Source organism: Oryzias melastigma, linkage group LG8, assembly GCF_002922805.2.
Source record: "Oryzias melastigma strain HK-1 linkage group LG8, ASM292280v2, whole genome shotgun sequence".
Taxonomy (NCBI): domain Eukaryota; kingdom Metazoa; phylum Chordata; class Actinopteri; order Beloniformes; family Adrianichthyidae; genus Oryzias; species Oryzias melastigma.
Window position 1 is genome coordinate 9,491,897 of NC_050519.1, and position 15,903 is coordinate 9,507,799.

Consider the following 15,903-nt stretch of genomic DNA (forward strand, 5'->3'; position numbering starts at 1 on the left):
TTTTATTGTTCACAACTTTTGTTCATTGATCTAAAATCTTCAGTGTTAAAACTTCACCAAACTCACCTTCATTGCAGCCTCCAACAGTTTCTCAAGCCTCTCTTCTTCGGGCAAGGATGTACTTATGTTTCTGCTCAAAGCTAGGAAAATAAAAATCATGCCATTGTTTGATTTTCTTTAAAAATGTTCCACAGAAAAACAAATCCCCTGCAAGAAAAATGAGTAATTTTATGAATGAAACAGCATCTCACCCTGCAGTGGGTTTGGAGGGGCAGGCAGAGAGCGTCGGGTTATGGTGGCTCTCCTCCAGGATTTCCTCTGAGTAGGAACTGAAGGCTCTCCAGCATTTTCTGTTGGGATATCTGATTTGTTTTTCTCTGGCTGATCCTCGCCTGCATCTGTTGTATGCTTTGTAAGTGATGGGGCGTCGACACGGGGAGATTTGACTTGCGGGGCAGTGCAGTAGCTTTCGGTGGAGCATCTTTTTGATGATTGCGAGTTAACCTTGTATTAAGAAAAAAATGAGAACATGATTCTTTGTTTAATAGATCGGACAGAAAAGACTGCACTCTTAAATGGTTCTAGCTTTCTTAAATATCAAACATATTACCTCTTTGGGGCTTTCGTTTACCTCGAAACTTGGAGAACTGTAACATATTTTTGGACAATAAAGCAGCCGTTAATAACTTTTGGGTGTCGAGATACTGTAAGTTGAAAAATGCATAGTTAAGCTCACATATCTGAGTTCAGAGAAATCAGTGTTTTCGGATATCAGGGTTAACCGGAAATCCATTACGTTTTAAACGCGTTTAACTACTTTTATCTGATATCAAATAATTATTTAACCCAAACGTTCATAGGATAGATCTTTCAAAAAATAAATACAGACCCATCTTGAGTGGCATAGGCTTGCTTTTCCGCCATTTTAACTTCAAATAGTTTCTCAACGCGCGCGCCCATGAAGCCAAACCCCTCGATGCCCCTTAGAACGCCGGGAAATGTAGTCTGTGTGGCGATGCTTGTGTAAAAATTCGTACAAAAAAATAACAAATACTACTAATTTCACATCTTCTGTAAACTATATAAGCACATAAAATGATTACTTAAAAAAACATGACAAAATAAAAGCTGATGAATATCTTTGAGGGATAGGGACTAAGTATTTGCTAATCTGAATCAAGCAGAAAATGACAGGAATATTATAAAAACTATCCAATATGCTAATTATAACTGGAGAAGCACAGTACGATTTAAAACAACATGTGTATATATTTATATATATATATATATACAGTATATTATACAAGTAATTCGTTTTATTTTAGCTTTGCCTTCATGGATGATCATATGACAATTTAAGAACTGTTGTCCTATTTTCTCAGTCCAAAATTTTGAATTTGAAAGGTGAAATGTAATAAAAGTAATTTCAATGATTAGTTTGATCTTAACTGTGTTCTGCATGAACTCAGTGGGCTACTTTAAATAAACATATTAAAATACTTTCCTTCAAAAGTCTACAGAAGTGTAATTTCAACACAATGTTTGGCTTTAAAAACGTCAAATCTTGACTCAAGTTTTCACATTAGAAGAACCCCTTAAGATCACAAGTAAATCTAGCCTGTAAATAAATAAAATTGTAGCCTATGTAAAGTCATGGAACCCACAAAAAGGTCCAATGTCTTGCAAATACTGTTGTTTCCTTTATCTGCTGAAACTATACATACCCTTAATAGTACATTTAGTAAAAGTAATGTTTGGGCATTACATTGCAACTTGTTTAATTTTTTCCTTGAATTTTGCCTCACAACTCTTGAACCCATTTAAAACCTCGTGCATGCTATAGATTTTAGGGATCTTTTATTTTAAAACCCAACTAAATGTGAAACATTAAACAAAGACCACATTTTTTTGTTTAAGTCTTTATGAGTTTGTCATAGATCCTTTTGTACTTTTTACAAAATTAAGGAGAGAAAAAGAAATCCAAAACACTATTGCAATTCTCTTGGAGAATGCCACTTTTTTGTGCCGGTAGCTCCACAGCTTGGCTGGCACAATCTCACACCCCATTCAATACTGCTGTCTTCATGGCCTTTTGTAGAAATGGGGAAGAACAGATAGGGCAAAATATAGAAAAGAAGTTATTAAAAAACATTTGGAAAATTCAGACACAGATTTAGTGGAAGTACATACACACAGAGGGTTAATGAGGAGCAGAGCAGAATGAAGGAAAAAGACAAGCAGAGCGAACAGCACTAGATGCCATGACAGTCTCAGCTGACTTGTATATAAAAACAGCTGTTATTATTTTCCCCTTCTAAAGTCTTCTCTCCCTTTACAGTTTGGTTGATGAGAGCAGCATTTGCTGTTGGCACTGAGTTCAAGAAGGCAGCCTGAGCGTTCCTTTCCCAAGGAGGAATTGAAGGATGCGGTCTACGAGGAGAGCTGCAACAAAGTCCACCACCAGCACTTGGGCAATAATTAATTTGAACTGCAGGAAGGAAGGAAAAAGAAAGCAAGTTAATTTACAATATATTGTTTACAATAATATGTTTTTAACAGTAAAGCTACACATTATAAGACAAAGTTATCTCACCTCAGCTGGAATTTCCACAAGAGCAAACTGTTCGTTGAATTCAGGGGATGAACCAGTAAGAAGACCAACAATTGCTAAACCTGACAAGGCAATACTCCACAGTAGAGGTCGATTTTCACTGAGAGATTCCATGAACGGGTGACCCTATCAGATGTAAAAACAAAATGTAAGTCTCTTCTTTATAGTGCAAAAACAGAACACATTATATCCAACGGTGGCTTTGCAAAAAGTACCTTATAGTTAATGGCAAAGGTGGCCATTTGCATGGCCATTGACATGATGTATACAGTGCTGTTAATAAGACTGGGTTCAAACTCTTTATACAGATCTACAAACTGCTCCTCTCTGGAAGAAAGAAAGACAACAGGTCAAATTAAAAAAAAAAAAAAACTTTAATAATACATTTACATTTTCCAAATAACTGTAAATGTTTTCTTACATTATTAAAGCCACAAAAACGTAATCACTTAAATACGTATTAGCTAACTCATAGTCCAACGACTTGTTGCTGTTTTCAAATTCAACTTGATATATCAAATAAACAAATCAAGGGACACAGTAGTAAATAGTGATAGTAAAATTAGGGCATCAGTTTTTGGGTTTGTTTTCTTAATTAACTTACCTAGGTGGACTTCTGCTTTGTGCCTCTTTGTAAAGGTACACAAGGCTACAGAAGTGAACGGCAAACTGCAGCAGCACAGTCAACACTGTATACAGATTGAAGATGTTTGGTAAGGGTCGCTCTCGTGAAAGAGTTTTGAGTGGCTGCATAAACAAGAGACAAAAGATTTTTAAGATCCTCTGAAAAACAACAGACCCATTGTAGATCTAAATATTGTGACTGATATAAATATACGATTTAGAGAAAAAATGAAGAACGAAATCCATTTGAGGGGAAAATAAAAAGTAAAATTTCACCTTTGACCTAGAGATGAAGAGAAAGCATCCTGCCAGGAGCAGACCTTGCAGAGTAGCCTGGAAGTCACTGAACTTAACGCCTTCGAGGTAGAGAACAGACTGACTGTAGGCCAGCACGAGAGCATTGAGGGCAAGAATCTTGAACATCTGGAGTGTTGTAACCAGAGTGCATCGGCCTTGCTTTATTACATGGCAGACTGGGCATAAATAAAAAAGAATGGATACAAATGTTAATGATGGCAAACAGCTTTATATATAAATCAAACAACGCTGAAAGCTTAAAGGATGAATGTGTGACTTACTGCACTGTATGGAGGAAAGTTTTGAAGTAAAGGGGGCAGCAATGGAGGCATCACCCAATTTTACTACTTGTACTTGATCTTCTTCAAGTTCTCGTAGGACTTGGTTGATTTTCTCCTGTTGCATTAAAAAAAAATAATTTAGAGAGAAACTTTAACATCTACTTTACGTTTATGACAATCACTCCACAAATTCTGCTATTTTTGATTGGCTTGGAGAACAAATACAAATGAAAAGCCAGCATGCTGTGTGGTGTGGCTTTAAAACATTAAAAATAATTATATTATTACCTTTTGTGCTGCAAGTTGCTCCTCTCTCTGCGCCATCAATCTTTGTTTAGCTGCCCTGGAGGTGAGTTTGGCTCCTGAACCCATGGTAGGTAAAGATCTAGATTCTGACGTAGACACTTCCTTGCCTCTGGATTGTTTCTTTCTTTCCGGCATGCGTTCTGGGGCATTGGCTAAAAGAGCAACACCTGAAGAAAAAACACAGCCATCATCACTGCAAGTCAATGACAGCATTACATGCTTTCAAGTTGTAGAGAATGACAAATCTTACCAATGTGTGCATGTTTAAGAGCTCCCACATCATTTGTGCCATCTCCACACATAAGTGTTACATAACCCATTCCTTTCAGACTGGTGATTACAAACTCCTAAAAGACATCAAACTAGGGTTAGTCTTACAAAATCTAAGATTTTTAGTAAAGTAGTTGGGCTTGTGTTATTATAAAAGTATATCCTGCTATAAACACACATCTAACTATGTTTGTTCCAATTACTTCTTGAACAAAATACCATCTGGTTAAATGATGTTCCTCTTGGCTAAACCTTTTGAATATATAGCTTGCATTCTGTCTCTGCTTTGTCTGATCTCACAGTGAACAAATTGGATTGTACTCCAGCTAAATGATTTCAAAAAGTGCCTTGGGGGGGCAATTATATGTGCTCTGAAAGAAGCAAATACTTATAAAAATAAATCATAAATCAAACTATTATATATAGCTGAATCTTCAGAACCTTACCTTCTGCTTTGGACTGACACGGGCAAATACTTGTATATGTGGTAACAAGGTGTGGAGTAGCCTGGGGTCACAGCTCAACCTGACCAGTCCCTCTCCTGTTACACACAAGTCAAACTGATGCACAAACGAGGAGACAGAAGGAGGGGGCAGAGGTATACACACAGTGCCGTCGATGGACTCCCACTGCCATTCTCCTGCAAAAACAGAACAAAGTATGGTAAGACACTGTTTGTGTCACATATTTGTGAAATAAGGTTGATTTCCCTTTTTAATATTGCTTTACTTTTTCTTGCAATTGTAGCATTTGTGAATTAAAATGGACATTTTCTCATTTCAGCCTTTATAAATTAATACAACCATAACAAAGATCTATAAAAGTGACAACCATAGCTCTTTGGAGCATTACATCACCTAAACCGGAAAGTGCCTATTGTATTTTGTGCCTTTGCCAATTTCTTTTTTTCTTGGAGACTAATGGGGGTGAACTTGAGAAGAGTTTGAGATCTTGTTCCATATTACAGGTTAACATTTTTTTTCTCATTGCACTCCATTATAATTTATGCCAATAAACAACAATATTTCCAAAAGCTCTGGGGAATAAGCTAATGAAACCTCTGCTTTTACAGAGGTGGTTACACATGTTAATTACAAGGTAATTAAGAACATCTGTTTGGAAACACCTGACCATTTGGTAGAAGAAACAGCAATGTAGAATGTAGTTTTTCACAAGCTCAATATACATTATGACTTAACTTGTTAAAAAATAATTAAACTTTACAGTGGTTGCTGGTTTATCTACGATAGATGAAATCCGCAAGAAGAATTACAGATATTTTAAGCCTGAAACCCCCCACAACACACTTAATGCGATTTTTCAGACAAACATGAATATTTTTACACTTTTATCTCTTGTTTAAACTCTCAAAGTTCAAACCTTTGTAGAAAAATATGTAAAAAAAAATATACAAAGATCTGCTTCCGATGGAAGATTTGGAGAGCAAACATATTTGATGATATAAACTAAGTCTTAAGAGAAGGTCTTCTTTGTTTTTCATATCATTTCAGTTTTCTGAAGTATTAAATGTCTGACCAGGATTGGTGCTTGGCTGCAAGATAAGCGTGTGCTCCTTCTGGATGAAGTGGAGCTCTCTGGCAACATGGCAGGCTGTTAAAGGATTATCTCCTGTGATCATAACGACCTGAAAACAAAAAATTACCATAATCCTACGTTTTAGATTATTTAAGCAGGATATGAGTATATTTAAGCAATTATGCATTTCCAACTCATTAGCTTACACGATGAGACGCTTCTTGGATTTCTTTGATAACAGCCTTACTGTCACTTTTGAGAGGACAAGAAACAACCATGAAACCAGCAAAGTGGAGATTGCATTCCAGAGCATCCCGAGTGATCTCCCGAACCTGTGTGATCCAAAAAGATTTAGTTTGGTTTCTGGCACATATTTTCCTAAGCAATTACAATGTCTGGCAGTTTTGAAGACGTTAAATACGAACCTGTTGATGACTTAGGTGTCCAATGTCTTTGTAACCCAAAGCCAGAACTCTGGCCCCTTCACGAGACATTTCCCTGTGAACTTCATCATAACTTGCTGGACATTCTGAAAACTACAGTCAAATGTGTTAACATCAGTGAAATTTGGCTAAAGGACATAAACGTGTGCTTAAAAAAACAGTACCATTGCTTTTAGTGTCTCTGGAGCTCCTTTTACAGTTGAGATATAGCAGAGTTCAGTGGAGCCCAGCTTCTCATAAGAGGCCAGGACTGACATCCTTTTTAAAGCACTGGCAAAATGGAAACGCTGGTGGATTTTAAGTCCCTGAGTTTTGATGCCTCGTGGAAACACCTTCTCATCTGGTTAGAGACAAGAATGAACACAATAGCTATTCTAACTTTGCACATTTTCAAATAAAATGCAGCATTTAGTATTTTATTGCTGCACTAATAGTGCAAGTATAATTACATTATTCCATCAAGCACAATGACTACTATTTTTTTAATTAGCATTTCTTTAATATTTCTTTTAATGTTTTATGTAATGCACTTTGAATAGTCTTTGTACACAACACGTGCTGTACAAATAAACTTGGTTTGCCTAGGCACATGTAAATATACTGAAAATTTGGTTTGTAAACCAACATCAATAGAAGCTTTTGTGTTTGCTTATAGTGTACCTTTAGTAAGAGTCCAGTCAGCAGCAGTGAGCATGGCCTTTTCAAGTGGATCTCCAACCAGCTGTCCATCATCCAAAGTAACAAGTGAGTGACAGGTGGCCACGACCCGATGTGTCTCCACAGGGATATCTGATACAGGCATCACCTCCTTTCCCTCCCTGTCGTCAATATAAACATCAACAGATATAGCACAAATACAAGTCAGAGTTACATTACTTAAACTACAGCACATCATGCTATGTTTATTTTTTACAAGTTTAAAGTAAAAGAGCCAGGAGACTCAGCAGGATTTACCTGAGACCTGCTACACCCCGTACCACCAGGCTGTCACTGGTCAGAGTTCCTGTTTTGTCAAAACAGCAAATCTCGACTTTTCCAGCAAATGGTATCCTGAAGGGTTCTGTGCAGAACACATCTGAGCAAAGGCAAAAAAAATATGACAAGACAAAGTTTGTTATTACCAAATCTGTACTTTAAGATTAAATCTTCAAACAAATACTTATATTAGGGCACAATAATAATTAAAAGAGCTTTGTAGATATATATATACGTACAAAGTTTAGCCAAGGCAATAAGGGATGTATTAACTGCCAACGAAAGCTCTATAGGAAGTTCTGGTGGAACCACTGAAGTGAGTATAAGCGTACACTCAAGAAACAGTTTGTATCGGTTCCGGGTGATGTCCTTTGTTCCTGAAAGAGATCACATAAAACAGCCTTCTAAGAACTTACTTCATAATGCTTTGATACAAAGTGATAACTATATTAAATTTACTAAAACATAACATTTTAATAAACCAGTTTTGTACACCTCACCTTCTACCCACACATAACCAGCAGCAGCAATGGCAAACACAAGGAGGAAGAGGATGAAGATAAAAGTCTCCAAGTTGTTTGCTGTCACTCTCTTCACACCAAATAGAATGGTCCTTAACAATTTACCCTGTAGACAAATGTTCAAAAGATTTATCTAAAAAATGTACTCAAATATGCTTTTATTACTATCACAAAAATAACATTTAAAATACTTGATAATTAACTAATAAAAATGCATATAATTTGAAAGATTAAACAAAATCCAAAATATGTACCTGTGAGGTATAAAATCCTGTTCTTAGTACGTAGGCCACACAGCCATTGTCCACAGCTGCAAGCAATGATAACAATTTAGGACAATTAGTTTTGGAGTGAAATAATGACCAACGCACAAACTATTACGTGAATGGAGTCAGGAACTAATAATGTTTCTTGTTAGAAGACAAAGATGTATGGTCCTCACGTTTGAGTCCAGCGCTAGTCTTCAAAGGAGGGGTGTGCTGAACCACTTTTGTTCCACCAGAGATGACATGGAGGCGAGAGTCTCCCTGCAGGTCCAGAATTCGCTCTGGGTCCAAGTCTTCCACAGGCTCCTAGATACAATAAATTGTCAATGAAACATTACAGGGACCAACAGAGGCAGTTTATTTATACCATACAGAGTAACGTGAAATATGATTTATCTTGGTGTCTAACTTTCATTTGTGGCACAGATTCTCCTGTCAGCATGGCTTCATCCACAATACAACGACCTCTAAGGAGCAGCACATCACATGGTACCAAATTGTCCTGAGGCGATCGTCCTACAAAGAGAAGAAAGCACACACTTAAATGGTAAAAGTGAAGATATTTGGGAGTAAGAAGTCATGAAAATTGTATAAGTACCTATTGAGACAATGTCTCCTGGAACCAATTCATCACTTGAAATTGGTCTCCACTTCCTGTTGCGATACACCTGCAACAAAAGATGTTAGCTTCATGTATTTGCTTTAAAAAAAAAAAAAAAAAAAATCCACCACAGAAGTAGAATATGACCACCATCCCCTAGCATTTAAACTGGCAAGTGGTTTTTGCCAAAACTGCCTTAATTAACTATTGACTTTCTAAATTCTAAAGCTGATTCAAAGTGATGCAAGCAATCCCAAATTATCTTGTTATTTACAGATGCCTAAAAAATGGATGTTGCAAATTCAAAATATAGACCACATCATTTTTTTTCTCAATCTCTGTTAAGCCCTCTTTATACAACTGTTTCATAATAAAGGCACAGCAACACAAGGTCTGTCTTTGTTGTGTCTCCAAACCCCAGTAGCCTATTCACGATGATTTCCTGTGGGCGTAAAATAAATCCAGCCTTATTGTGTCGATTCAAGCATTACACCATTGCAAAAACTACAGGGTGTTAGTTGCGGGACTCCTTGTGACTGCTGGGATTACTTCTCAGGAGAGACAGTAGCGTTGTGTCTGAATTCCTTCATTACTCAATACTTAGTGCACTTTATAGTGCTCAGAGAAAACTGAGCACCCAAGAAATCTCCCAGAAGTCTCTGCGAAAAAGCAGTGCTCACTAGATTGGCAAATATAGATCACAAAATGCGTTTGTAAAATTTTTCATGTGAAAAATTGTATTTTTCTTTTTTTTTTTAGGAATTGTTAAGGTATTTACAATCAGAACATGGCGGATTCAAAAGTAGACTTTAAAAAAAATATTCATATTTACTAGGTTTTTACTCTGTGGTGTCATATTTGAAGTTAAAAAAAAAAGTACTGAGGATGGTGTCTAAGACGCTTTTAAGGTCTAGGGTACTAGATATAGTCCTGCTCTATAGAGTGTTTTAGTAGTTAGGCAGTAAAGAGAGTATTCAGACATGAGTGAGTTGGCAGCAACATGGCGGACAAGTTGACAGACTTGATTTTTTTTTTGCCTTTTCTGATCTAGACAACTAGAGATAAACTCTGAACTCGTTTCTTGTATTTGTTTCATATTACTTTTAAGAAGGAAAGCATTCTTTCAACATTTGATATGTGTATGGCAGTGGTCATTTTTATTTGACAATATAGTTCCAGCAGAAACAAAAAGAAATATGCATAAGACTATGGTGAGAGCAGCCATGTTGTTGGTTTAGAGACAGTGACCCTGAGAGAGGGACAGGAGGCAGAGCTGAAGATGCTGAAGTTTTCTTTAGAGGTGATGAAGACGGACAGGATCAGGAATGAATACATCAGAGGAACAGATCATGTAAGATATTTTGGAGATAAATGTAGGGAAACAGATTGAAATATTTTCAAACTGAGGAAAAATGATACAGAGGTTAGAGTTAGCAGGAAACAGGCTTAGAGGAAGAGGTTTGTGGATATAGTCAAGAAGGACATGAGTGTGGTTGGCGAGGAGAATGCAGAGGATTGGGTAAAATGGAGGAAACCCCCTACAGGAAGTAGCTGAAAGATGACATCTATTTCTCATCATCATTGGAATGTTTGTACTCATTTGAGGTCCTTGACAAAATATTCCTAACTATTTAAAACAAAAAATAATAAAGAACTAATAAAATAAATAACACATGTGATCTAGACTTACCTGGATCATGTAGGGTTTGTTTCCCATGCGTCGGATCTCCGACATATTCCTCATTTGCTGCTGAACCAGAGAGGCCTCAAAGGCCACCAGCATGAAGAGTGTAAAAACACTGTAATACCAGTATTCATCCAGACACCAAAGCCCAACGCAGAACACCTGAAAAAAGGTAGATGAAAGATAGTTACATGTAATCCAGTTTTAAAACTTCCACTATAGAGCCAAGGAAATTCTAACAAGAACATCTACCTGGAAAACAAAAAATGGTGCCGTTGCTCTCTCCTTAAAAAGCTCTAGAAAATCTGGAACTACCATCTCTGCTCGATTAGTGCCATATCGCTTTTCTGCTGCTCTGAGGTCTGTCTCCTCCTGGTACCCACGCCATGATTGAAAGTAGCCCATTGGGTTGCAGATGGGGAATGCAATTGGAAGGAAGCATTTCTTCTCTTTGTAGTCAAAGATGTAGCGGATTTTTTGAAACTCAAAAGCTAAAATCTTTTCTCCATTGTCATCCTGGTTAGGAAAAAAACTGATTGTTGATTTGAAAAAATGATTAAAAAAAACCTTTACACTTAGAAATTGACATAAAATACAGGTATAAAGAATGCATCAAATTTTATGTTTTCTAAATGTCATATATCATTCTCAGTATGAAAATATATTTGGATATTTTTGCAAAGTAAACATATAGATGATCAAACCTGCTCTCTTTGTAGTGCAACAAGTTCAGCAGAACCATTGTTGGGAGTCGGAACAACCTTTGCCAGTGTAGCTTTGACAGGATCTGGCTCCTGTATTAACACAAGAACAGTTTTAAATATTCTATAAAAAGATAGTGTTTTAATGCAAGCTTGAATTTCTCTAATCAAACATACAATAACTTTTTTTATTCTTCAAAATGGGACTGTTTGTTTTTATGTAAATGGATCATTGTACACAGGGAAACATTGTGGCCTCTTTTCATAATTTTTTAATTTAAGAAAACTTATAATGATAACTAAGAAATAAAAATAATAAATGATAATTCTATACCATCCAAGAACTTATAGTAAATAATTCACACTGGATTCTTATTGCCTATTATTTAAATGGACATTTATTTAATAATGTCAAGACTTTGAATATATATGTATTTTATTATTGCTATATAAGTACCAACTGTTTCCATAATTTACCCATGGTCAAACACTAATGTTTTATTTGTCACATCTCATGATGCATTTTTATTTTCTCTGTTTACATTAAATGATAGAGAACTTGTAAAAAAAAAAAGTAAGCAAAAGATATACATTTAAAACTATAAAAATATATGCTTTATCTGGTAATAGGGTTTTTAGTAAAGACTTTAACTTGATAATTATCATTTCTATGTTTTGATATGTAGTGTTTTTAACATATAATACTACCTTGCTGCTGCACTTGGTAACACAATTACTTAAACAAATGTTAGACAAAACCTTTTTGACCTAGGCCATTTAAAAATAATTTGAACTATATTTTCCACAAAAGGGTTGATTAATATTTATCACAATAATGTAAACATATTTATTTATTAGTAGCATTATATTCTCTAACATAGTGTAAAATCTTTAACCTATTGTCTCCTATTGTTAGGATAGGTTGTCACCTATTTCCCTAATTATCACTTATGTAAAGGATGACTTTTTAGGGCTAGCAAAAACAATTAGTGATAGGTTTAAAAGAGTATTAATTAATCAAATTAAACCTAATTTGGAAAATAATATTTATATCTAAACAAAGTTTAAACAACACAGCTTGTTTTTAAGGAAAATTATCATAGAGCTTATGTTTATGATACCCAGCGCTACAAACATATGCTAAGGTTTCTGTAATAACTTTTAAACTCTGACATGTAATGGAATCACATCTATTGCGAGCTTTGTACATGTATTGATAAGCATCTAAGATTTTAGAGCAATGAACATACATTTTGAATGAAGCAGGAAGACATTTCAGTGATTCAGTATGTGTACTCTAGAGAGTCCCAACATCTTCAACCCTTTACTTTAAAGTGCAAATAGAAAAAACATTGACTACTAATAAGGCTTATTATCAAAAAATTGTGCAGTTTGTGTATGTTAACTATGTTTACCTTGGAACAAGTGAGCCAACAGTGCGCATGCACGGACCAATAACCAGACAGCGCCGTTAGAACGTGCGCGATCCCGATGGCGGCTAACGCAAGGAGGCCTGCCTCCGGATATTCAGAGGCTCCATACACCCCTAACCACACGTATAGCCAGCTTGGGTAGAGAACAACCAGAAAGGGTAGAATTGTGCCATGTAGCAGTCTGGGTCTCCGTCTGTAGAGCGTCACCGAGCTCACCAGCTCGTCACTTGTAACGCTGTCATGCTGGTTGTGGTAAACAGAGGGGGCCATTTGCAGCTCACCCGGTCTTCGTATTCCGTCTGCGGCCATTCTGTCGTCCTTCTTCGCGTCATTCATTGTACCCTCCTTGCGTCTTTGGCCCCCTCTATCACCCACCGTACCGCCGTTGTACCCTAGACGGTAAAACAGCTTTCTTCACCCAGAACAGCAAGCAATAGTGCCTTCAGACTCCGTTTACTGAGTCGCCCGTTCTCCAACCTTTGCTTCCGCATACGTCAACACGTAAAGACACGTAATTATACTGTGTCCGATTTTTATCTTTTTTCACCTCCTTGCGCTTAAAGATGGACTGTAATTTTCATACGTACGAAATACTACTTAACTACTTGTATTGTGTTAGTATAATTTATATGTTTTACTGCTTAGGTAGCGTGAATGAGTAACTAGTTCTTTAACAAAAGTGTCGTCACCAAATGGGAGCGGTCAAAATCTGTGACAGAGACCCACACGAACCAATACAATTAAAGAATCTGATCACGTGCATCCTTCCAATCAGACACCGGCGTGTGTAGCACACTTGCTGGTCGTGAGTCCTTCGTGGTGTAACCTCTGTTAAAGCTAAACAAAATGTAAGAGTAATACATATTTAGATATATTTTTGAGTAAATAGAAGCTAAATTGAGTGCAAATAAAGTTATTAGTCTTTGACCTTATTCATCTTTTAAAATTGCAAGTCAGAATGTGATCATGTTGATGGAATCCACATAACTTGTCTTTCAGGCAAGCTGCCATGGACATATCGGCAAAGTATTGCCAAAAAGAACTGGAGTCGTACGGATCGTGTGTGTCCTCCAACCCATCCACATGGCAACAAAAATGCCACGAACTGAAGATGAAAGTTGCACATTGTACATCGTCACAGTAAGACTAGTGATCTGTTTACCTTTCAAAGGTCTGACACTTCTGCAATCCCAAACTAATGTTAAAGCATCTTTGCATGTAACCCTCATTTGTTTAAAGCCCAGTGATCCAGAAGATCAAACAGGACTGTTCCAAGGAGTTTGTGGAATTTGACAAATGTCTCAGAGAAAACCAGAGCTCAGCTACATCCTGCACGTCACATGTAGCACGCTTTGTAGGTTGTGCAGAAACCGTGGACCTCAGCAAAGTGGGTGAGTTCTTTCTTGAACACAGAGAGGTGTCCTGAAGATTTTTTACTATGTCGGCGAAGAGTTTCAAAAAGTAATGCATTCGTACTATAAAAAAGAAAATGTGTTTATCAGTTTGTGGGAGGATTTATGGAATAGGTTGGATGAAGGCTTGAAACAAAGCAAGTATACATTTATTTAAAGAAAACAAACATTCAATATGTCACTGTTTAATCTTCACAAGGCCTGAAATGATCAATAAAAACAAATGAGCAAATTTATTTTGTGTAGGTGTTATACAGTAGGTAATTTGAAGTGCTTTTGAGGGGGAAAAAAAGGGGGAACGTGAGGTGTAAAAAAGGGTGGAACAACACAAGACTTTTGTTCCACCCTCTCCTTTTTGAGCATATTGTTTTCACTTGTAAAACATTTTTTTTTAATAATTTTGCTCATTTTCATTTTGTGTTTGAAACAAACAAACAAAAAAAAATAATAATTATTGTGAGGGTACCTTAATGAAATGGAAGTTCCCAGATTGCATAATACAAATGCTCAGTGTATAACTTCAACTAATGCAAAGATGAACTGTTATTTAGGAATAAAAACAAATTAAACGTTTAAAAATGTCTTAAAATGGTTAATATGTTTATAATGTTTAGATATTATGTATTTTGTAAATGACTACAGATGGAAATTAGCTACTAAGATACAATCTGGTGCAAGCATCTTTGCTTTTTAAGCTCAATGTATTTGTACACTGTCCTGATAAATTAATAAACAAACAAACAAACAAACTAAATATAATCAACACAGAAGCACTTAGCTTCATTTTGACTACTAATCCTAAAGAAAAACTAAGAGTGAAAAGCTTATAAGTACTAGGAGTCTTTAACTATAAAGTTTTTTTAAAGTTAACATTTGACATTTGCATATTACTGCTGTATTACAGTAGGAAAGTCATTCACTGATTCAGAAAAAAAAAATCAACCTAATTGCACATATCTTTTAAAAAATATCTTTAGTTCACCCCCCTCATAGGGATGGCAAGTCACTGCTCTGCTAATCTATTCACATCTCTAAGTCATATCAATGTTTGTTTATAATAAAGTAAAATATAATTTTTGCATTTTTTTGTCTGTGCTTTGTCAGAAATAAAAACAGAGTTTACGGTTATATGATCTTAAATGAGGTGTGTTGGAATGCTTTTTAAAATTATACCATTACCATGATAACAAACTGATAAAAAAAAAACATTTATTTATTTTTTTAGATTTTTTTTAGATTGTTTTCACAATTCTATTTTCTCTTCCTCATAGAAACAAATCCAGTACCGTCATCAACATAGGACACATCAGTGAACTTCATGGCAACACGTTTGTTTGTTCAACAACATAGATGGGTTGGTATGACATATTTCCCAACATGTACAAACATACCTGTTTTTGACAGGTTGAAATATGTGACAGGAATGCTTTAAAACTGTAAATTTCCACAATAAATATTATTGTTTCCTTTTGTCATCTTTTGTTAGTCTCACAAGTGTCTAGATTTAGATTTAAAAATTTAAGTGGATCAAAAGTCTGGCCAAAAATGCTCTTTGGAAAGTATTGATATTAGACCTGTATTACTCATGCGCTGTCATCATCTGGTGGTGTTTTCTGTTTTTATGTCAGTCCCTCCTACCATTGCCCTCTGCAAGTCTGAGTCACAGTCAAATATTAAACTGGAATGCATTACTCCCATGCAATCTCTCCTTCCTATTTGATGACTAAGAATGAGGGAGTCTGGGAAGAAAGTAGAGCGAGAAGAGTTCACCTCTAATCAGCAGGACTACTGAAAGAGACAGAGGGAGGACGCTGAGTAATGAACCCTGTGGCCACCAAGCAGAACAGACATTTTCTGCTTCAATTATTAAAGCTTTGGAGGGAGTAACTAAGGAGAAATAGATTCCTTTCTTTTTAAGCGTCTCATTGGCTCTTTCCAAATG

At 36.1% G+C, this 15,903-nt stretch overlaps 3 protein-coding genes across 4 annotated transcripts in view; 1 reads left to right on the plus strand and 2 right to left on the minus strand.

Annotated features, from left to right (window-relative positions):
* The window catches only part of LOC112145855 (DSN1 component of MIS12 kinetochore complex), a 3,514-nt gene extending 2,509 nt beyond the window's left edge, over nucleotides 1-1,005 (minus strand). The window contains exons 1-4 of the mRNA XM_024271314.2: nucleotides 890-1,005; nucleotides 611-647; nucleotides 252-504; nucleotides 67-140 (exon numbers count right to left, since the gene is read on the minus strand). Of these exons, the coding sequence (XP_024127082.1) occupies nucleotides 67-140; nucleotides 252-504; nucleotides 611-647; nucleotides 890-960 (435 nt within the window). The 5' untranslated portion in view covers nucleotides 961-1,005. The remainder of the gene's footprint in view (nucleotides 1-66; nucleotides 141-251; nucleotides 505-610; nucleotides 648-889) is intronic.
* Nucleotides 1,006-1,903: 898 nt separating this feature from the next.
* atp13a1 (ATPase 13A1) lies at nucleotides 1,904-13,047 on the minus strand. 2 transcript variants are annotated; one of them, XM_024271995.2, is made up of 25 exons: nucleotides 12,532-13,047; nucleotides 11,120-11,209; nucleotides 10,668-10,931; nucleotides 10,422-10,577; nucleotides 8,729-8,798; nucleotides 8,540-8,646; nucleotides 8,307-8,436; nucleotides 8,119-8,174; nucleotides 7,844-7,970; nucleotides 7,583-7,720; nucleotides 7,323-7,443; nucleotides 7,029-7,186; nucleotides 6,533-6,708; nucleotides 6,351-6,461; nucleotides 6,132-6,257; nucleotides 5,926-6,034; nucleotides 4,836-5,029; nucleotides 4,370-4,466; nucleotides 4,102-4,286; nucleotides 3,814-3,928; nucleotides 3,512-3,708; nucleotides 3,216-3,358; nucleotides 2,827-2,938; nucleotides 2,594-2,737; nucleotides 1,904-2,488 (listed from the first exon to the last, which is right to left on the minus strand). In XM_024271995.2, the coding sequence occupies exons 1-25, from the start codon at nucleotides 12,883-12,885 to the stop codon at nucleotides 2,378-2,380; spliced, it is 3,591 nt and encodes a 1,196-aa protein (XP_024127763.1). In that variant the 5' UTR covers nucleotides 12,886-13,047; the 3' UTR covers nucleotides 1,904-2,377. The 2 variants fall into 2 exon arrangements, with proteins under 2 accessions (XP_024127763.1, XP_024127764.1); XM_024271996.2 differs by lacking the exon at nucleotides 10,668-10,931.
* A 208-nt stretch (nucleotides 13,048-13,255) lies between these two features.
* LOC112146274 (coiled-coil-helix-coiled-coil-helix domain-containing protein 5) lies at nucleotides 13,256-15,436 on the plus strand. The gene is made up of 4 exons (XM_024271998.2): nucleotides 13,256-13,397; nucleotides 13,549-13,689; nucleotides 13,789-13,940; nucleotides 15,233-15,436. Coding segments are annotated over exons 1-4 (324 nt in total). The 5' UTR covers nucleotides 13,256-13,395; the 3' UTR covers nucleotides 15,262-15,436.
* The last annotated feature ends 467 nt before the right edge of the window (nucleotides 15,437-15,903 follow it).

What these genes read in the sequence shown, in the direction of transcription:
- atp13a1 (XM_024271995.2), bottom strand. Translation starts at nt 12,885, where the DNA reads ATGAATGACGCGAAGAAGGACGACAGAATGGCCGCAGACGGAATACGA. An exon ending in GTGTCAGTCCAAAGCAGAAG is followed by an intron (nt 4,467 to 4,835) that starts GTAAGGTTCTGA and finishes GATGTCTTTTAG; the next exon opens with GAGTTTGTAATCACCAGTCT. An exon ending in TCTTCATCTCTAGGTCAAAG is followed by an intron (nt 3,359 to 3,511) that starts GTGAAATTTTAC and finishes TTGTTTATGCAG; the next exon opens with CCACTCAAAACTCTTTCACG.
- LOC112146274 (XM_024271998.2), top strand. An exon ending in GCACATTGTACATCGTCACA is followed by an intron (nt 13,690 to 13,788) that starts GTAAGACTAGTG and finishes ATTTGTTTAAAG; the next exon opens with CCCAGTGATCCAGAAGATCA. An exon ending in CGTGGACCTCAGCAAAGTGG is followed by an intron (nt 13,941 to 15,232) that starts GTGAGTTCTTTC and finishes TCTTCCTCATAG; the next exon opens with AAACAAATCCAGTACCGTCA.